This window comes from Uloborus diversus, chromosome 4 (assembly GCF_026930045.1).
Source record: "Uloborus diversus isolate 005 chromosome 4, Udiv.v.3.1, whole genome shotgun sequence".
NCBI lineage: Eukaryota > Metazoa > Arthropoda > Arachnida > Araneae > Uloboridae > Uloborus > Uloborus diversus.
This window is the reverse complement of record NC_072734.1, coordinates 190,934,985-190,957,818: the sequence shown is the minus strand read 5'-3', so window position 1 is coordinate 190,957,818 and position 22,834 is coordinate 190,934,985. Positions and strand designations below refer to the sequence as shown.

The 22,834-nt window shown below is 36.6% G+C and overlaps 1 protein-coding gene across 1 annotated transcript in view; it reads right to left on the bottom strand.

The window, feature by feature from the left end:
* Positions 1-12,929: 12,929 nt before the first annotated feature.
* LOC129221065 (zinc finger E-box-binding homeobox 1-like) overlaps positions 12,930-22,834 on the bottom strand; it is a 165,920-nt gene continuing 156,015 nt past the window's right edge. The window contains exons 5-9 of the mRNA XM_054855502.1: positions 21,939-22,178; positions 19,197-19,441; positions 15,795-17,010; positions 14,900-15,098; positions 12,930-13,123 (exon numbers count right to left, since the gene is read on the bottom strand). Of these exons, the coding sequence (XP_054711477.1) occupies positions 12,930-13,123; positions 14,900-15,098; positions 15,795-17,010; positions 19,197-19,441; positions 21,939-22,178 (2,094 nt within the window). The remainder of the gene's footprint in view (positions 13,124-14,899; positions 15,099-15,794; positions 17,011-19,196; positions 19,442-21,938; positions 22,179-22,834) is intronic.

Below are 22,834 nucleotides of genomic sequence, written 5' to 3'. Positions count from 1 at the left end.
ACAAATGGAATCGGAAGAGGAGATTCTTATACAGTCGAAGAAACATGGAAGATAAGCACAAGAAGTATAGAGAGGCATCATATAATATATGTATATATGTACAGTAATGCCCAGGCAAAGAGTATACATAATATATGAACGCCCGTTTCGTGGAGGGCATAGTGGACGAGACACAATTTTTTCGTTTCCGATTTCTTTGAACCACTTTTGGGAAGCTCGGCGTCGTGTACCTTTTCTTCAAAGGAGGGTATGTGTGACCAATCAGAAGATGTGGTCAGAAGAAGAAAAAAAAAAAAAAGAAGGCTCTGTGGTTCGGATCACATGTGAAATGGTTTTAACAGATTTTTTCCCTCCTCCCCATAATAAAGCTATTTGGACGGCTTCTTCTATAGTATAATCTTTATCATTCGGTTTTGAAAGATTTCTTCTGGCAGGAACCAGTATTCCTTTTTGGCTAGAAATAATTTGTTGGTCAAGTAAATCAGGGGTGCCCACCTAGGGGGGGGGGGGGGGTCATGGCGCAGACTGCGCCATTAAAATTTTTAGGGGCAGTTGTTTTGAGGGGTATTTTTCTCATTTTTAGGAAGGGGGGGGGGGGTCGTGAAATTTAGAGGGGGTGCTCTTGATCTTGGGGGGGGTGTACCCCTGAATAAATGAAAGATAAATATGTTGCGTAATTTGACCAGTGAATAAACAGTTTGAAATTTAAAAGAAAGAATTGATTATATTTTTTCATGGATGTGAACGGGCAATAGCCCCTTTTTTCCCCAAGAAATTTTGTATCTGTCAACTGGCTAGACGTGTTTATAGACTTCGTTGCTACGCCATTTTTCATTCAAACCCTCTGTAAAAACCAAAAGCAAAACCGTAAAACAATACAAGTACCACTTCCTTTCTTTGTCATTCCCACGTGCTTGTTGTACAGCGTAATTAACAAAATCATGTGAAAGAATCGAACCAAAATGTGTTCATTTATACTTCAGATTGCTTTTTAAGCGATTCAATTGACCGGAGAAATCTCACTGGTTTAAAAATTTTATCTGTTGCCATCTTGAATTCGTTGATAAATAAAATGGTTGTATTTAACTAAAGCAAGACTTCTACAACATATTCCTCTAAACTCATTATACAACATCATCATTAAACATCAATCGAATTGATTTTTATGTCATGTAACAAGTGCAACAATTTTGAATTTTCGAAAATGGAATTCTGCTCAAGTGTTCATTGACTGGTCAGATGACCCCACATTTAATTTTGTTCCTCCTTAAACTCTTTCAGTGTTTCTGAAAAATGTAAATGTAGGTATAACAATTATTTTTTAACACAGGAACTAATTTTTTCGGGCTGTATCCTCTGGCATTTGGACTTGTCCCTTTTGTATAAATTTAGTCAGTGGTCTGCCGATTGGGATATTAATTAAAATTGATTTCTTGAGGGGTAATCAGCAAAACCATTTCATTTAGCAATACGAATCACAGATTCATCAAATGTCACATCTTTTTTGGCGTATGGAAAATTCTCTGAAGATTTACATTGGAGAATAGAAATTTTTACGATTAGTAGCTCCACTAAGCAAATTGGGGGGAAAAAAGAGGTTAAAATCCAGCAAAGAGTGCAGTTCTGTCATCCGACTTGGAAAGGATAAATATATGTATATATTAATCTGCTTTCAGATTGAAATGGGGAAAAAAAAGATTTTTTTTTTATGTGATACTACTTTTTGTACTTTGTAAATACATTTACATGTATATTTGTATAAAAAGCTACCGTACTTTGTACCATAAAATGGGTTTTATTTCAGTTAATCATGCTATGATTTTTTGTTTCTCTGCACGGTGCATTTATTTGAAAAACGAATGCAGTTCAAATGAAAAACTCAACACGCTTTTCACTTTGAAGGCATACGGACCGCAAGCACACTCTGAGGGAAGTGAAGAGAGGAAAAAGGTTCGAAACACACGAAAAACACACATACGAGGGGAAGGAAGAGTTGGAATAAACTTTGATAAAGATGTTCCGTATTAAAAACTGTGTACTGTCGCTTGCTGAGAATGTACGCTTAAGGCAATTGTGCTAGATTCGTGGGCCACTTTCAAAGAACTGTCCCATTGGTTTGAGTGTGAACAGGAAGCAGAGCTGGTTGAGATTCGGGAACTCAAGCACGTGACTGGTCGAAAACGACAGAGAAAGAAGTTCGTTGTGTACGAGGATCGCTTTTATTTTTATGACCTTCTATTCTCTAATGTCAACCCCCCCCCCCATACCTGTTATGGCTGCGATTACTTTCTCACATATTCTGGAGTTCCTGATTTAAATAGTCACCAGGAGAGTGTACAGGTAAAAATGACTTTATAGTGTTATCATATAACGAGTGCAAAAACATGTTGGGCTGGGGTGCTATTGATACTATAAGTCCACACTTGAGGCCGTGTGCTAGTGGACATGCTTCCACCGGTTAAACAAATCACGTGCAATCTGAGAATGGATGGATTGCACGTGATTTGTCTAGCTTTGCAACCGGTCCTACTTAGTTAGAACACGGCCCCCGATCTTCTTTCAATATTTTAAACTTGTGTCATTTATTTGAATAAGATATCCATACGTACACCATCACGCACTTGTGTATTTAATTATTTTTTTTCTGACCTTAGATTGTTGTTTGTTGCTATTCGCATTCTGTGTGTAGTTTTGTGGCACGAACAATCCGGGCATTCTCCAGTTTAGAAATCTCAAAGCTCTGCTTCCTTTGAATTCATGTGGCATTGATGCAACTAGCTGTTGAACTTGGTATTTGCCAGCAATATTCTGGGCGAAAGTTCTGAGTGAACGTACAGGAATTCTTTACATCTCATGTTTTAAAGCTCAGAAAGCCTATCAGGCCCTAATAAGATTTTCGATCTAAACAAAGGCTGGATTTATTGGAAACGAATATGAATAAGAAAATAAATCAAATAAAGAAATGACTAGAAAAAATACATTGCTCTGAAAATATCTGTTACGTTATACAAATTTATTCAACTAGTTTAAGGCTGTAAATTTGCCTTCCTGATATAATTTCTCGCTCTGTGTGTAGTATACATAGATAAAACTTTTTGAGTAACTAGTGGTTAAAGTGGAGTCGTATACTAATTTAAAATAATGTTTGCTATTTTCTGGACTAAAAATTCAACTACATCTTTTGATCATAAAACCAGTATATTTGCTCATATATATATTGCGATTTTGCGGAAAAAAAATTTACCTTAGTTTTATAGACTGGCTGCTTTTGTTTTCAACTCATAAATGTTTATTCCTAGGGCTAACGACAATTCATGTTTGATTCTAGAAAAATCTGTTACTTGAAAATGTTTTGCATGATTGCATGTAAATGCATAACAGTGTATAGATGCCTGTTTGTAGTCCTGTAGGGCAAAGTAAAAAATTCCTTCCTAACATACATATTTTTTTCAAGTGCATTTTTTTTTTTTTTTTTTTTTTGAATAAGGTGAGAATTAAAATTTCTTTAAGATCAGGAAGTTGGTTCACATAGTTCTCGAACGATTCATTGTTTGGTGCTTTTCATGAAGTTTTGGCCACCCTCAGTTTTTCTTCTCTCTAGTTTAGTAAGAAACTTAAATTTAAGGGTAAAAATAGTACAGAAAGACATTTTGGCCACCCTTGTTGTTTTTTCTTTCTATAGTTAAGAAATTAAAACTTAAGGGTACAAATAGTACAGAAAGAAATTTTGGCCACCATTGTTTTTTTTTTCATAGTTAAAAAACTAAAACTTAAGGGTACATATAGTACACGAAGAAATTTTGGAAATCCTTTGATTTTTCTATACTTCTTAAATAGTAAGAAACTAAACTTAGAGGTAGATATAGAATTCGAAAAAATTTTGGCCACCCTTGTTTTTCTTCTTTTTTTCTATAGTTTAGTAAGAAGCTAGAACTTAAGATACGTACAAAGTAAATATAAGTACATATAGTACAAGAAACAAAGCCTAACTCCAATAAAGTATATGTTATTAGATAACTTAATTGCATCGTGAAAATTAACGTTTAAATCTCGAGTATAAAATTTGATTTCATTCAGAGTGCTTTGACTAAAAGTAAAATGAATACTTAAACATTTATTTTTCAACTGAAATTAGAATGGTGTACGATGCTGACTGTTGAATTTATTATTTATTTAGTTACAAACTCTTTCGAGCAAAACGAACAGGTCTTCAGATCTTTGGTCAGTGATAGAGATAAAAAAGTAATTTAAATCTCAGATTGCACGAATTTTTTGTTCCATAAATCGAGCCTTCGTTTCAGATCGATCTCCACTTGACTTACTGCTATTCTGAAATCGAAAAACAACGAGGAGATACGTGACTTCAAAACAATGTCATATAAATAGTTGGAAAGATACAAATGACGGCGACGAGGTCCAAATACAATTTAGAAGAGTGTATGTGTCATAAAATAGAAAACATGGAGGATTAAGGAAAGATGGAAAATACATATTTACAAGGGAGCAAAAGGGTCCTTGAAACTCATACTTTCACTGATCACGAGAAGCCACTGGCATTGTAGGAGATTTTAAGCACGTTCCGGTAAGCCTCGGATTAACTTTGATACAGTATTAGACTAGGTCACGTGACTGGTGGAAAACACAGAGGAAGAAGTTCGACCGGTTCGTAGATCGCCCTGATCGCCACTCTCGTGATGATATTCAGACATGGTTAATTTTTTTTTTTTTTTGTTGGTGAAAAATCGCAGAAATGATATTATGAATTCAAAAATTCAAAAAAGCTTAAGTTATTTAAATAACTTTTAATTTTGATGTAAAGCTTACTCTGAAATGGTTATTTGATGTACTTCGAAATGAAAGCATTTGTAAGCACGAACTACATAAATACATTAACTGAGATGATGATATAGCCTGGCTCTGATAAGTTAGCTTACCATCGGCTGAAGCTTAAACTATACCACTCTTTAAGAAAGGGGGTGAGGAAATCAGTTACTTTATTTTAAACGACGGCTTAACAATTGTTTTCGTTGGGTCCCGATTTAAGAATTTCTCCACTTTCAATCCAAATAAAAAAAAGGATATCCAAGGTCGATCATCTTTTTTTCCTGAGGCAGACTATAATTGCTGTTGTAAGAGCTAGTTCTTCTTTCCAGTCAACAAGTTTGGGTAATGAATAGAATGAAAATGCTGAATGAAACCAGTTATTTCAGTTGTGATTGACTGAAAGTATGTAGTATCAGCACTGTCTAACCACGTTTGCCATAGAATTGGCAAACAGCCATTTAAGACGATACTATCTGAATGAAGGGGGAAAGGAAACATTTGATGCATGTGGTTTGTTGATTTCAATGTGAGTTTACTTAATTTAGAAGCTAACCCCTATTTGCAACGGCAAATGCAAACTAATAGACTCTTCCATTTCCGGTTTAAACCGGATGTTGGCCTTTGCATCCCTCTCGTTGGTGGTTAAACAATGCTTTTCCGTCCCTCTTTTCTCCACCTACTTAATACAGCTTGTTGGGCTTACCAGCGAAAGTTTTTTTATATTAAAACTCCTCGTTCCCACTATTTCTCTGTTTTCTTTGAGGAAGAGAAGTATGGGTTTCAAGGACACTTATGCAGAGATGGGATGACAGATTTAGGACTAGACAAATGGGCTCATGTCGATGTGTTTTTCTTTGGCAGCAAAAGACGCGAGAAGCGTAAGCAAGATTGCAGCTCATTTGTATTCTCACTGTAAGTTTTTGAGTGACCGAGTAACGAGTGAATCTGCAAGAGATAGAATGGCGTTATCCACCTCCAGACCGGCAACAACCAGAAAAGTGAAGTTTGTCAACAAAGTGCAACACAAAAGGACGCAATCCCGATGAGGTGTATAAAACTAGACTTTTTTTTTTCTTTTCGATTTTTCTTCTTGAATGGAAGCTCACTATTTGGAACGAAATCGCAAAAAAAATATTCTATACTTTGGCAAATGTTTGGATGCATGGCTGATAAATTATTGCATTGAAAGTCATCTCTTTTTCTAGGCCCTTATCGAGTCCAGGTTACACACATATGTCACACTGTATAGTTTAACATAGACGATTACACTGTACTACTGATTATCCATGCTAATCAATGCACGACTAATCAATAATCGAATCGTGCTAATCAGTAATCGAAAAAGACGGATAATCCGAAAATGACCAAGCACGCAGAGAAGTGCGTATTTGGGGGCTATAAGTAAAGTACACGGTGGTACATAAAGTACCTCGGGTTCAATTACGATAGTCTTCTAATACAAAAAGTAATACATTAGCACTAGCAATGAAAGATGTAATAAAATTTGGCATAATTTTTACCTTTAGATAATTTTTAAATTTAAATTTTTGGCTGCACGGAAAATACGCCAACCGGATACTCCGCACACGGATAATCGGGAGTACAGTGTATTATGAATGGTATTCAATATATGTAAGAATAGGAACTAAAAAGCATTCTACGCCTGAGCTCTTGGAAATCTTTGGATGATTTAGGAAATATTTGGCAGAAACGTAGGAACAAAATTATTCAAATAAACTCTGGAAAATTGACTGATTTGACACATGCATTTGGCACTGAACTAGCAGAGATAAGATTCAACATGAAAGAGGAACTTCTAAGTTAGTTTTTTGCTATATTTTGGTTTTATTACCCAGTAATGTACATTCTGCATGAAACATTTAACGATCAATATTTGTGTGAAACTTCAGGTTTTTGATCAAGAGGACCTTTTTTGTATCAATTAAGGATATTATAAGGAATATAATACAGCCTTTTCACTCTCATGTTTTAGGCACCTTTTGACTTAGTGGTCAAAAGGTACTTAAAGCATGAGGATTACAAAGAGCGAGATCAGTTTATGGAGTACCGCCCATTTTATTTTGTTCCAGCTCGCTACTATCGACCGAAAGCAAGACCAAAAATGGTAACCCGGACGTGATTGCAGATGTCGTGGTAATAGGTCTTGATCTAGAGACCACAGACATGGAGCCTTCACCACTTTGCCGAAAGATGTCTCAAGGAGAAGCAAAAGGAGGATTACAGTTAAGCCCCAAAGAACACGATTAATTTGTTCTGTGTTTTTTGAAACCAAAACTTGAAAAGAAATCCCGCTTTTTGTTCGAGGCCGAAAGAAGAGCGATTCTATTCGAAGTGTAAAAATAAAGAAAAAAAAAGTTATTTTTTTTTATTTAAAAAAAGAATCTTAAAAAAAAAAAAAGAACAACAAGAATGTGTCCACTAATATAGGAATTTCATTACTTTTCAAAAGATTAACTCAAAAATATTGTAGTTTGAAATCGTGTAATTCGGGAGAACGTACCCGGTTCTTCAGGGATTACCTGTACATTTCTTGTAGGCATGTCACACACTTGTAACAAAGAACAACTCGTATGGACTAATGTAATACAGTCTTGCTCTACAAACGGTAAGAATCCTCATATTCAGCACACGTAACGTTGAAACGTTTCATAAAGTTTTTAAATGGTTGTCACAACGTCAACCACTATTTCGAAATGTTTCATAAACGTTTTTAAATAGTTGTTCCAACGTCGACAAGCATTTTGAAACATTTCAAACATTTTTAAATGGTTGTCACAACGTCGACAACCATTTCGAAACGTTTCAAAAACCTTTTTAAATGGTTGTCACAACGTTGACAACCGTTTCAAGATGTTTATGAACAAAGCGTGCAAAGTGGGTCGTATCAATTGCACTGCAATGACGTTTTAAAAGGTTGTGTAATGGTATAAAAGGTTGTATCTTATCTCTGCTTTACAAAAGTTTCCAGTAACAAGAGTTCTTCAAAACGAAAGTTTGCACAAGACAGAAGAAAAACAACACATTTACGCACACATAGCGATGAGCACCTTTCTGGACGAAAATATAGCGGAGAGCATTTCGTTGCAAAGAGAAATATAGAACCTGTACACTGGCCGAAATCAATAATGGAAATATTACTAGTCGTTGCAACTCACGAAAATGCAAAATCTACGCAATGTCTCTACAAGAACAGCGGTTCAGAAAAATATTTGCTTCTGACGATTTGCGGTAATTTTACGCTCACATAATAAGGAGTTATAAGAAACATTTGGCTTTTCCTCAAAACTTCAAAACAATTCCTTCTCGGTGTCTGGAGTTTTGTAGCTTAAGTTGTTATTGTAAATCTCAGCAAACAATTAAACACATAACACCGTGTAAAATCTTTTGTGGGAGACGAACAGTTTAGTTGCAAGTTTGAAGTACCTTATAGTACATAAAAAACTACATTTCTTTAAACAAAGAAAGATTTAAAAAAAACTGGGTCGGTTTAAAAGCTTTAATAAGCATTTTACCTTCTTGGGGAGCAAATGCATACAAGTAAACGTCACCTGGTTTGAGATTCTCTTTTAGAATTTAGAGATGTACGAATATTTGATTGTGATAAGTCGCTGCGCATTGAAGTATACCAATAAGAAACGGAGAAATTATTTTGAAGTAACTTTTGTATTATCATACTTTGATTATATGATTTGCTTTAATTTGAAGCTCATTTCAAAAAGTGATTACATTATACAGTGCAGACGCAAATAAAAAATTCATTGTGAGGGAGGGCTAAAAATAATTAATATTATATTTTATGAATTCACTAACACAAGGGAGAATTATCATAACGTGAAACAACTGGCACGTTTTTTTAAAAGTTTTTCGCCAAACTAGTCGAAACAAAAAATATTTGTTTATCAAATGTTGCTAAAAACAAGGTTACTGAAATTTAAAGTTGAATGCTTAAACAACACAAACCCTTTAAAACAAATACAAATGTGACCCTGCTAAAATAATAATTTTTCCTAACATCCATGTTAGCCTGAGATTTAAATAGCTTAAAACAATGACCCCTTGTCCTGTTTTCAGTGCTAAACTTCAGCCCCGTAACATCTTTCATTTTAATAAATTTAAACAACTGAATCATGTCCCCTCGGTCTCTTCTTTGCTATATAAGGGGAGTTAAAGTTTCATTAAAATGAAAAGTAATTTGCCGAACAATGAAATTAAGCCATTAAAAAGTAAAATAATGTGCCAAATAGCTGTATAAAATCATTAAAAAACAATAAATGTCCCATTAAAATTTAAAATTAAAGAATGAGCTGCAAAAATGGCAAAAGGCAATTTCAGTAACGGGAAATATTTTCGCCAATTTGGCATGTTCCCGATATGATAATTCTCACAAGCGCATTTTTTCTCTCCAGATGGTTCAAATATTCGTTCATCTCTAAACGACAACTCAATTTCTAATGTAGACAACAAATTTTCGAAACATAAGCTAGCGGAATGAAATATTTAGATTATTTCACAAAATCAAACTTTTTTTAAAGGAACCAAGAAAGGAAATCGTATCATCATCAGAAAGAACAACAAAAATATAATTTTAGCCACGTACAGAAAAGAAAACTTAAAACACAGTTTGTTTTCGTAAAACGGCACATCAACTTAAAAATCTTTGGCAGAAAATTGCTTGCAGCATATTTGATTTGAATCCGCTGATATATGACTGAATAAACAAGATAATACATAAAATAATGTTGGCACAGGTATATACAATAATGAATCACTGATTCGGGTTTGTTTCATATAAAAACTTTGCAAATACAATTACAAAATGATCTTTGGTTACTTCCACCGCAAACGGAGTTGATCCATTTGCAATTCATACGAACGCTCACATCTTCCCTCGAGGGAGCCCAGAGAAGATAAAAGCATTTAAAAAGTTATATATTTTTCTATATTTTCATACATAGAATATCTAATTTGGTTAATAAACATATAAAAATATTCCATCACTTAAAATCTCTCAAAGTAAAAACAAAAAATACAAACAATAAAGAAACAATATGTAATGATATATGTCCCTTCAAGCACCAAGTGATTTTTCAATTTGTTTCTGAAGTGACAATGTATTTTTTTTTACCAAGTGGATATCCAAAAATGTCATATTTTTTAAAAACAATTTTTGATCCTCTTTTCACTTCATCTCGCTTGTTACATGTCACGTCATTTTTCATAAACATATTGTTCTAAAAAAATTAAGATTCTTGCTACCCCCTCCCTTGTCACAATTTCGCGAAACCCCTTTCCCTTAGGCAGGACATTATTTGTGAACGACCCCGAACAACTTGTAATTTTTTATGATAATTTATTGTGCAACTCTGAGAAGTTGAACTCTGACAGTGTTTACCTCTGTTTCGGAAAATACGAAGAGGTAATTGGCGCTAAGTTGAGTTGAGAAACTTTCTTAGTAGTTTTTCAAAAATATTCCAACTAAAATCCGAGCCAATAACTCGTCTATTTTTCACTAAACTCCCCTGAAACAGGTAAACAGTCAAGGTCACAGCTCAACTAACCAAAGCTGCACTATACTTCCCTTAAGATTTTACACAAGATAAAATTTTAGCAGGGCCCAATTAAAACTAAATGAGGGCCAGGTCCTGATAAAAATTGGCAAGTATTTTCAAAGTACTAATAGGGTAACTGCACCAGTAACAGACAGTTTTAAGTTTGGATGTAAATAATTAGAATTTTAGGTGGATAAAACTAATGTTCCTGTGGCCCGCATGAATACAATGCAACATCTAGTATTATCAGAGTGAATTTTATGAGCCAGTTGGTATTTACAACACTGTGGTGGAAGGTTATGAACAGCTACCACAAGGATGCATGAGGTGTTTCATGTTCATTTAATTTAATAAGGTTTTAGATCTAAAAATAAAGAAGTTTTGCACATTTTGAAAAGAAAAGGCGAATTCTGTCCATTACTCATCTTTTCCTCATTATATCTGTTACTAGGTATCATCAGAATTGTCGCGGCGCCTGTTACTGGGGGGGGGGGGGGGTCAGAACTTTTTTCGAAATTGAGCTAATAAAAATAGATGTCATTCATTCAGAGGATCTAGAAGCAGCCAAACATTAAATGAGTTGTAGCTGCATGAGGTAAAAATAGTCTAAATACATTAAAAGGCTCAGAAAATTGAGTTAACTTGAGAGCGATGTCTTAAGCATGTATGTTACTGGTGCTGTTACTGTAATTTCCAGAAGAAAAAAGGGGAGAAATGAAAGGAATTTACCTTATTTTGGTGCTTCTAAAAGTATATGAACCAGTAAGACCGTGCGTTAATCAGGCCCAGCATCTTAGAAAAAGTAATAAATTTTGTACACCTTTAAAAAAGTGATAAAAATGAAAGCTTGCCTTTTTTTTTCCTTCAGAAACAAAATTCTATGTACATCTTGGTGTTAGAAGGGACGTAAAAGGGCTTCTAGTCATTTGCCCAAACGTGCAAACTTTCCACTCTTTAAAGCACTGACGTCGTCTTAAAATTCAAGGCAAAAGAACAGCATCCTTCTTAAAATATAAAATCTACAACACAACAGTTGTAAACATGTCTCAAATCTCCAAGACATCACAGGTAACATCGTTTATTATTTGTGGCTGAAGTAGGGTATGAAATCAACAAAAGATTGACAAGCAAAACAGGTATAGTTTGAACGTTGAGTGCAGCTTAAAGGTTTTGAAAGCTCTGTTTAAGTTCATTATAATTTTCATTCATCTAATTTAGCTTTGATTAAGATAGCGTCTAGACACAAGTTTTCTAATGTCTTTGTTACCATGAATTAAGTTCAAGCCAATTACGTTAAGACATTAATTTCAGACTTCCCCGAAATGATTCCTCGGGGTAATCGTTTAATTTGAAACATAAAATAGGGTGTTCTCACAAGCTGTAGCAAAATACATGTAAAACATTTCTTTTTGAGAGTAACTTACGTAGACTTACATTGTTGGATAAATTACAGTAATGCAATGGTTAAAATGAAAAGGATGTAATTATTGAAAAGGTTCGAAACAAGAGATCTGAAAAAGGTTCGTCCGAAAATAAACATTTTGAGATACTTTTTTCCCCCTTTATTATTTTCGCAGAATACAACCAAGAAGTGAAAATTACAAAGCTATTTTTAAAGTAAACCATAAACCCCCTTCCTAATGCAGGTAACTAACTTCCTTTTTTAAAAGAGGTTTATTTTTGAGTTTGGTGGAAATTGAGCTCATAAATTTGGTTTCTGTAAAGCTTTAAATGAACGGTTCTATTCCAGAGTCATCTTACAAAACACAAATCGCATATCGAGGACTTCTTCGAGTACATATTCAACCATTCAAGTTGAGATTCTGTTCGACACCCGAGCCGTAGATTGAATTGTTTCTAATTGGATGAAGGAGGCTTTGATCGACGGATCGTTGTCTGATCGAGATTCAACTCGACTGGTGAATATGACTTTGGTTCCATCCAACACTCGAACAAGCAATCACTTGCGGTGCAGGTGCTGGCTTTAGTAGTCAATTCAAACAGCCGATCAACTCATGAAGGTTGATTGATATAGGACTTAATTCTGTACCAAAAAAAAAACGTGGTCAACTTAGACAGGAGGTCAATTTGAAAGGGTGATCAACTTTACATGTTTTACCATATTTCAGTCCACAACCTATAAATAAGTGCTGGGACTAGAGCAATGAAACCTTTAAACTGCACTCAAAAGCGAGGAACAAAATGGTACTGGGACAGGGATGGTTCGGAGAAAAAAGATATTCATGGCAAAAGAAGATATTTGTTGATCTATAATGCATAGTTTGTTTGATTTGACATAATTTTAGGCATCACATGATCAGGAATGACGACATGAATACGGAAAGGAAGAGAGAAGACACCTGCTTTTGGAGAGCAGCTTCAAACACGGAATGGGAAAGAACTTGCAGCCTTCCATGGCCAAAGGCTCTTATGTAGTCCATGTCTGCCGTTCCATGCCTTGTTGCGGATTGGTTGCTTGACACCGTTGTCAAGGTGACCTTTGCATGCAGGAAAGGGGGAGGGGGGAGTGCACCTTCACTCATGGTATGGTTTGCAGTAGCTGTATCTGTGGTTCATGTGCTGGCTGTATGAGCCGGAGTGGCTGAAGCGCTTGAGGCACTTCTTGCACTGGAATGGTTTCTCGCCGCTGTGCAGGCGCTTGTGTTCTGTCAGGTGGTGCTTGTGCTTGAAAGCCTTGCTGCAGATGTCGCACTTGTGCGGACGCTGGCCTGAAAAGTAAACACATTACATGAAGTACATTGCTCAAGTAATGAATGATTATCAGTTTCAATATTTTCTTCCGCTCAGGCTCTTTGACACCGCCCATCTTCTTGTTTTGTTTTCTCTACGACAAAACCTACTACATAGGATACTCATATCGCTATAAGTTATAGAAATATTTTCATTCCCTTTGTTTTAAACATCATTTTCTCTTCAAAATTGTACTTAAAAAAAATCATTTATATGTTTTTCTTCAAATTGCAATCAACCTTAATTATGTACACAAAATGTTGATTTTGATGGTGTTACTGTATTTTGTCAAACTTTCAATCAAGTCAGCTGTTGTTCCAGGTTTCTTAGTTGGATGGCGTAGAAAAGTCACTCCACATCTCCCACCAAAACCGAGAAGGTTTTGTTACCATTCGGGGGAGAAGTGGAGGAGTTGTCTTAAGTTGTCCGTTTGTTTTAAATAAATGTCAATGACCTAGATTTAGATTTGCCGGCTTTTTTTTTTTTTTTTTTTTGAGGTGATGTTTAAACACTTTTAAATAAAACTTTAAGTAACTATTTAACATTTAAGAATAGACATAGAAAAACCCTAAACACACAGCGCTACATACGGATTTTCTCGTTTAAAACAAACATCATATGAAAATATCCATACACCTTCCAGTGTTATGTAACCTACTTTGCAGATTTTATCCTACCTTGCTGTGGAAGCATCAGAGTCGTAAAACAAATTTGACGGTATTGTAGAGCCTCAGCGTGGAGTTTCCCTGAAATACCTGTACATGTTGCATTCAAAGTTCTCGGTGCTTTTCCTAATTGCAAAAATGCTAGCTTATTTCAAATATGATAAGACGTTACATGCAAGAAGGAAATCACCATGAAAATGAAAATGTTGAATCTGATTTAGTAATTCTATCAGCAATAATATGCATGAAATTCCTTTTATAAGCCTTCCAATTCATTTGGTAGATCAGAAGAAGTTTTTTTTTATGACAAATACATACAAATATAACTTTGAAAATACATATTGCACTTCCAGTTCAATGCTGCCAAAAGTGCAAATTTTTGATTTTATGGCGGTCAGTGCTAACATGAACGATAGGCTAAATTTCATTGGGCCATATCTGAAAATATGGCATCATATTAAACTTTTTTTTTCTTCAGCAGTAGCACTTGAACTTAGGATTCACTGACTAGAGTGCACAAGTAAACTACAAGTTAACTAAATCACTCGTGGCTGAATTTCATTGCAAAGTTCAACATGCTAGCATTGCATACCGTCATAAAATCAAATATTAAAAATTGGCACTTTTGGCAGTATTGAGCTGGTTGTAAGATTTGTGCAATAAATAACTAAAAAAAAAATGATTTTGTATCGAAAAGCTACGAACGCACTTTATTCATGTGACGTCACTGTAGGTAAATGAGTATAGACATGTAACAAATGGAGTTCGGCGAAAATGTGATTTCATATTTTCGCAGGGTCAGTATGAAACCTCACACGTTTAGAATGTATACAAAATTCAGGAAAAATTAAATAAATGCATTTCTGAAATACAACAACGCAATTATTAACTCGGACCCTGAATCAAAATACAATATAGTATCCACAAACGAAATATTAAATAAACTGTTGCCACAGAGTTGGTAAGGCGCACTGAGTTTTGTGCAAATCCAAATGTTAAAACTTGATATAAGAACTCTTTTCGATACTGAGTCGACCAACAAATTTTCTTTAAAAAAAATACTACCATACAATTCAGAGAGTTTCTTACCTGAATGCTCGTACTTGTGCCTGGCAAGGGAGCTCTGTTTGCTGAACATCTTATCACACTGATCGCAGGCATACATCCCCTCTTCGCTAGTCTCTACTTTGTGCAGTTTCCATGACTTCCGCCCCTTACCCGATGAACCTCCCGAGTCCTCTTCTATTCCAAGACTGTCCTCTAGCGATCTAGTCTCATCTCCATCAACCTACGTCAATGAAAGTTAAAAACATAATGATAAATAAAAGGGCAGTCACAAATGGAAATGAGCAAACAACAGTCAAATGGACCTTTTCGTTCCTTCACACTTTTACAAACACCTGAGAGAATGGTATTTCTACATCGCAATAAATAAATAAATGACTCAAAGTGCTACAAAATGCTCAAAAAAAATGTATAACGAGCCATGATTACAGGTTATTTTTGACGTCTCTACAAGCGTATTTCGTTCATCGAAAATCGGAAATAATCTTCAAAAATTATGTCTGCGTATTTTTACATTTTACATTTTAAATAAAAATTTAATTTAACTTCGTGAAAAATGAAAAAAAAAAATGAGAAAAACTACATTTGAATGGTTTGTTATTTTTTTAAATACAAAATTCCGAACCTTCTAAACATTAAAGACCAAAATATTACACACATCCCTTCTTTCCCTGCCACTTTCTATTTCATCCCGAGAAAGATTTTTATTTATTTATTAATTATTATTTTTGAAATATTGGATCATTACGTTTAATCCCATAAAAATCAGTATGAATATTCAGTTTTCGTGTACTATTTCTTCTTTGAAATTATAATTACTCGTATTAAAAATGTCAAAGAATATTTTCACACCTTAAAAATAAATAAATAACGAAGCTAACTAACATGAGGTTGTGAAGGGGGTAAAAATGAAAATTACCTGACTCCACAGACGCTTTTTCCCACTGCTGTTTGGACTGTATGGATTAGCATCGGCTTGCTCATCTATGTGAGTCCCATACGAACCTGTTGTACCACTAGGACTGTTGCTGTTGTCGATGAAACCGACACCACAGTCCGGAGAAGGGACGTTTTGAGGTAGTGGCTCAGATGTTCCATTACGCAGCGGAGAGGACGACTTTTCTCGACTCGGTGAGGGCTGCTGATGTCCGAGCTGCATATATTTATAAAGCAGCGACGAGTGCATGTGATTTGTTGAATCTTCGGGGACACGAGCCACGGGTTGCTGAATTACGTTTCGATGATTCTGGTAAGGACTCGGAGTTTTCGGAGGCGTGCGTGAAGACCTTTGACTGAGGTTGAGAGCTTCGCCGTCCACATGAACCGGAGAGGATTCGTTCGAAGTCTCTTGCCTGAGGGGATATTCTTCGTGTTTTATTTTTACAGACAAATCTAACGGCTGATCTTCGTCTTTGGAACATTCTGGTGCCCGGACGTATGGTACCAGTGGCGGGCAGGATGAAATAGCACCATTGTAATGAGGTATGGATTGAAAAAGGTGGCCGTTGCTTTGGACTGAGATGGACTTTTGGGGGAAATCACTTTGCAAAAGTGGCGGAGAACGGACACTGTCCCCGTTCGTGGTGTAGTCTTTCGACCGGAGTTGTTGAGTGTGAAACCATTCTTGCACTGTCCTCGTCGAGCATTTAAGGTCGCGAGACAGACGAATCATCTCCGACTTTTTGGGCCTGGGATTGCTCTGATAGTGGGCTTTTAGCATGAGAACACAGTCCAGGCTGAGAGATGGGGGAGACGATCGAAACTTGTTCTCCTCTCCCGACCCTTCTGCGTCACTTCCGATGTGCCGGAATGGTTCCAAAGGTTCGGGTTTAGTCCGTTCGACATTGTGGGGACACAAATACCGCTCGTGCTGATGAAGGTCCACTTTGCTGTCGAAAAGCCTGGAGCAGAATCGACATCTCGTGTCCATGACAGAACTGGGGGAAGGAGACTGGTTGGTGAGGGATGGACTGGAACTTAGCAGTTGAGATAGCAATCCGTTTCTGGGCCGAGTGGGAGATTGTTGTTGCTTGCAAACAGCGGCATCCACAATTTGTAGTATCTTTTTGACAGCATTTAATTCACCAGTTGGCTTTGGGCTCATGTCGGGGGAACTCGGGCCGTTATTTTCGTACCTAGAAAACACGAAATATAGCTATAATAAATATTTTACTAGAAAATTTGTAAACACTGACACCAACTTTCTTAAGTATAATATTTTTGGTGGGTGCAAGCGTTGCAAAAACAATATTTCTAATTTTATATTTCTTAACAAAAATGATAAGAAAATTCGAAAATTATTTATGAGTGAATGGTTTTCCAGTGAGCTTTCCAATCGTTGCAACATTTTCTAAACTGTACTTTGCTTATGTAGTTCTTTCTGATCCGGTGGCGAATATTTGAACCAGTGTTTTCCCTATGCGAATTAATTTCCCTGGAGTTCATAGAACGTATGTACGAAGTTTCTAAGAATGACCTAAATCTGACTATGAATGATGATCTATGAATGACCAATACAGTAAACTCCCGACTATCCGCAGTCTTTAACAATTTCAGAAAATGAAAAAAAAAAGAATGGCCGTGATTTACTGAATGTAGAAAATTGCACCATTTTAACTTTTCAAGTGAACAGTCAAACATTCCTAATTTTTTTTCTTTTCTTTTCCTTCAAATGACATCATACTTTCCGAAGACACCAAAACCTGACTAGTTCAAACCAGATTTTCGATCTACTCTTAACATGTGTATACGAGTGACCGGACAGTTTTGTTCAAAAAAAAGTCCCCTTCTCACCTTTACGTTTTTGGCGTCACCTTACTTGATCTGTTTGCCAGATTTGCTGCGCATGTCTGCAATCCATTTGCAGTTATGTGAGAAGGTTGTAAACACTAGTATCGTTTTACACCTACTTTACGGATTATTTGCGAAATTCGCTACCGTGGCCTCCCTTTTTCGCAGACAAGAGGGAGTTGACAATGGGGTTGTTTCCTTCGGTCAAAAGTACTACTTTTAGTTACTGAAATTGATAGAATGAGCCAAAAAAAAAAATGACATGGACTTGGGAAAATACTTTCATTTTCCCAACAGTTATTTTTTAATTAATTTTTGAAATGTCCGATTTTTCAAACAAGGCGTGGTCTTGATGATGTCCCAAATGATGCACTTTGTGGCGCATCTTTCAACCACGTTTCCACGTTATGATTATCAAGAAGCGAATTGCGCTCTACGCTTGCTATCAACCCTATCGTTGCCAGTACACATGAGTAAAGATGCGAATTAAATATTATGCTCTGTGAATGACGTTTCATCATTTGTGATGTCATCGGCAGGAGCGTAAACAATGAAAGCGCATCGATTTAAGCAATTATTTAAAAAAAATATTAAACTTTAATTATTTTTATTTTTGTTAAATCTTTACTAATAATAAAGCTGAAAGTCTCTCTGTCCGGAGGATGTCTGTATGTCTGTAGGATGTCTGTGACGCGCATAGCGCCTAGACCGCTCGGCCGATTTTCATGAAATTTGGCACAAAGTTAGTATGTAGCATAGGGGTGTGCACCTCAAAGTGATTTTTGAAAATTCGATGTGGTTCTTTTTCTATTCCAATTTTAAGAAAAAAAATATCATAAGATGGACGAGTAAATTACGAAATTATCATAACGTGGAACCGTAACATGGGCAGAAGCCAATTGGCGAGATACGAAATTATCATAACGTGGAACCGTAACATGGGTACTAGCCAACTGACGAGAAAATTCACCATACATTATTTGTAAATATACAGGCGAACCAAAAGACCTTTTAATCTTTCTATTACGGGCAAAGCCGTGTGGGTACCACTAGTAATTAATAAAATTACTTAAAGAACGTGCAGATTGTTAGAATTTTTTTAATTTGTTTCTCGTACGTACATTTGAAAGCACATTTGCATATTTTATTATATATTTTTAAAGTGAAAAGTGTCACTGCAAACCGTGAACTGAATTATGCAAATGTTCTGTCCTTATAAGTTAAGGAAACAAGATGTTTTTTTGGCTTTTCGAAGGTTATGCCGTTAATTTGGTTAGCAACAAAGATCGTAGATATGAAATTCATGTATGTTATAACATCCTCAATAAAAGATTTGCTCTTAAATAAGTGTCTTCTGATCTCAACAGACGGAAATTGTTATTTTCATGGTGGATGTAAGTTATTAACGCTATTAGCGGTAATATATTCTACACAGATCCTATGTTTTTAAGCATGCTCTTTCAGCAAAAAATACTTTCAAAAATCTTGGCAACCACCCCGTCATGCTTCGCGGCCAGAATCGGTTTCTCACCTCCTGGGCTGCAGGAGCTGCGTGACTTCCGGGAAGGTGCCGGGCATCGGCAGGTGGCGGTAGGGGTGGGGCTGTGCGGCGAGCAGGGGGTGGAAGGCGAGGGGCGGCCCGGCGGGCCCCATGTATCCGGCCGGCATCATCGGAAGCTCGGAACCAAATTTTGGAATGATTGGGCGGAAAGAAGAGCCAGAGGGTGCGTGGGCGCCTCCACGGGCCCCGCGCGGCGACCTGTCCAGCTTGCGCACCTGAAACAGAAAAAAAATTAGCCATTTCAAGCATAGACTAATAATAAGAGTAGACCGAGCTTTCTCATTCTTGCTGATGAAGAAAATTGGTTCATAGATGTATCATGTGACTAGTGGAAGGGCTTGGCGAAGACTTTGGCAGCATGGTTGCTAGATGGCAGCATTATCTATAGTTTGGCACTCGACATGTATTTAAGACAATGTGTTTTCATTAAATAAAACTTCCAGGTGCAGAGATTGAACTGTTTTCCTTTTAGTTATGCATTATTTTGACATTAGTAATAGTTTTTGATCAGTTTTCGGTAACTTTTATTTCATCCGGAGCTGTCAGCGTTGGCGTGAACGAAATGGCGTAAACGTTTTGCGTTAACGCAAAAATGTACTAATCGGTAACTTAAATTGAATAGGTAAAAATCTTACCGTTTGCCGATTCTTCTTGGTCGCTTGCATCTTTAATTGCTTAGAGAGTTATTGAAATTGACTAAAGAAAAGGCACAATACTGTCTAAACGAAAAACTCACTATATTAACAAAATATTTACAACTTAGAATAACAAATTTACAAATCGGACTCCATAAAAGATCATTCTTCCGTGTTCCATCAATTCTATTTATTTTATTTCGCGTTGGCGTTGATCGTCTGCTACGATCAACGCCCGCTGTTGCTAGGATATCCACCAGTCACATGGTTTGGTTTATGAGCAGCAAAAGGGTTGCCATAGCTCGGTCTACTCTTATTATTAGTCTATGATTTCAAGCAAACAAAAGCAGTAAATAAGATAAATAATAATAAGCAGTAAAAATAAGATAAGCACACTTTCTACCTTTGTGCTGAACAGTAAAGTAAGAAGAAACAACGTCAAAAAAGCACAAGTTTGCAGAATTACTACACACGCGTGTTTCGGCGTTTCAGGGAACGCCTTTTTCAATGCAAAAAGTAAAGAGCTTATGGATGTTGTCGGATGTCTTTTCATCCATAAGCTCTTTACTTTTTGCATTGAAAAAGGCGCTCCCTGGAACGCCGAAACACGTGTGTGCAGTAATTCTGCAAATTTGTGCTTTTTTGACGTTGTTTATGTTTACTTTGAAAGCAGTAATTCTCTTTGTCTTTTGCAAATGTTTTTTGATGTGTCCTTTTTGCATTTTATTTATACTACTAGAAAACCACCCGTCACGGTATGACGGGTGAAAATTGTTTCTGCATTTGAATGAAGCCATTGCCTGTTTGGTGATATTTTTATAGTTGAAATTTTAACCTTAACTGCATTGGATTAACCCTAAACTTCAGTAGATAGCGTCCCTATTTAAATCACGGAAGGTGTTGTTTGACTTTGCCCTGTCCCTATTTAAATCAAGGAAGGCATCATTTGACTTTTACCAGGTCCCTATTTAAATCAAGGACGGTGTTGTTCGACTTTGCCAGGTTCCTATTTAAATCAAGGAAGGCCATACTTGACTTTGCCAGGTCCCTATTTAAATGAAGGACGGTGTTATTCGACTTTGCCAGGTCCCTATTTAAATCAAGGAAGGCATCATTTGACTTTTACCAGGTCCCTATTTAAATCAAGGACGGTGTTATTCGACTTTGCCAGGTTCCTATTTAAATCAAGGAAGACGTTATTCGACTTTGCCCTGTCCCTATTTAAATCAAGGAAGGCATCATTTGACTTTTACCAGGTCCCTATTTAAATCAAGGACGGTATTATTCGACTTTGCCAGGTTCCTATTTAAATCAAGGAAGGTGTTATCTGACTTTGCCAGGTCCCTATTTAAATCAAGGAAGGCGTTGTTTGACTTTGCAAGTCCCTATTTAAATGAAGGAAGGCGTTGTTTGACTTTGCCAGGTCCCTTTTTAAATCAAGGAAGGCATTATTTGACTTTGCCAGCTGCCTATCTAAATCAAGGATTGCATTATTTGACTTTGCCAGGTCCCTAATTAAATCAAGGATGGCGTTATTCAACTTTGCCAGGTTCCTATTTAAATCAAAGAAGGCATTTTTTTAATCTGACTTTGAAAGGTTCCTATTAAAATCATGGACAATGTTATTCAACTTTGCCAGGTTCCTATTTAAATCAAAGAAGGCATTTTTTAAATCTGACTTTGAAAGGTTCCTATTAAAATCATGGACAACGTTATTCAACTTTGCCAGGTCCCTATTTAAATCAAGGACGGCGTTATTCGACTTTGCCAGGTCCCTAATTAAATCAAGGATGGCGTTATTCAACTTTGCCAGGTTCCTATTTAAATCAAAGAAGGCATTTTTTTAATCTGACTTTGAAAGGTTCCTATTAAAATCATGGACAACGTTATTCAACTTTGCCAGGTCCCTATTTAAATCAAGGACGGCGTTATTCGACTTTGCCAGGTCCCTATTTAAATGAAGGAAGGCGTTATCTGACTTTGCCAGGTCCCCATTTAAATCAAGGAAGGCGTTATCTGACTTTGCCTGAGACGAATCCAAGTTGATTTTCTGTCAATAGGGGATACATGCCCTCACCTTGAGGTTGACGACGAGGCACTTCTTGCTGCTCATGTGCGAGGAGAAGGAGCCCGAGTGCGAGAAGCGCTTGTCGCAGTTGGGGCAGGAGAAGGGCTTCTCGCCGCTGTGGATGCGGATGTGCTCCTTCAGGTGGTGCTTGAACTTGAACGCCTTCCCGCACTCGGCGCACTTGTACTTGCGCTGGGGGTCCACAGCCGAGGGGTCCTCCACGCTCGTAGAACCGGGGGTCGAAGCACTCTGCACACACACAAAAAAGAAGGATCGATTACTCGTCGTAAAATGAAAATCATATTTTTACAAGTCAGAAAAAAAGTTTTTCTTTTGGCTCCAGTTTGCACTAAAAAAAAACTTCATAAGAAGTTTGATTCTTCTTGATCATCAGGGCCTGATTACTGAATAGGCCAACTAGGTCTTGGCCTAGGGCCCCCAAATTTTAGGGTCCCCCAAATGGACAATTTTTTTAACCAATAGCTAAAACTGTTTTTGCCAATGGCTAAAATGGTAAGGGTTGACTACACAGGGGCCCCGAAAAAGCATATGGCCTTGGGCCCCCTGATATCTTAATCAGGCCCTGTTGATCATTATGCATAAAATTATCTTAAAGAGCATGCTGTTTTTAATTTTAAGAAACTATGTATACAGCCAGTTTGCTACAAAACTATAGAGTAACAATAAAACTTGACAGCATTCGAACTGAAAGATCAACAATATGTAAATTGCCTAGGTGGCGTAGTTGTTTTTCTACGGATATAAGCATGGACTTTAGAGTTGGAAAGGTGCTCAATTGATTTAATGGTTTGTTAGTCAAATTGATGCAAGGCCGGGTCATATGTATAATTCAGATTTATTCATCAGCTCAGTGAGCATTTTTTATGTTTGAATGCAACATAAAC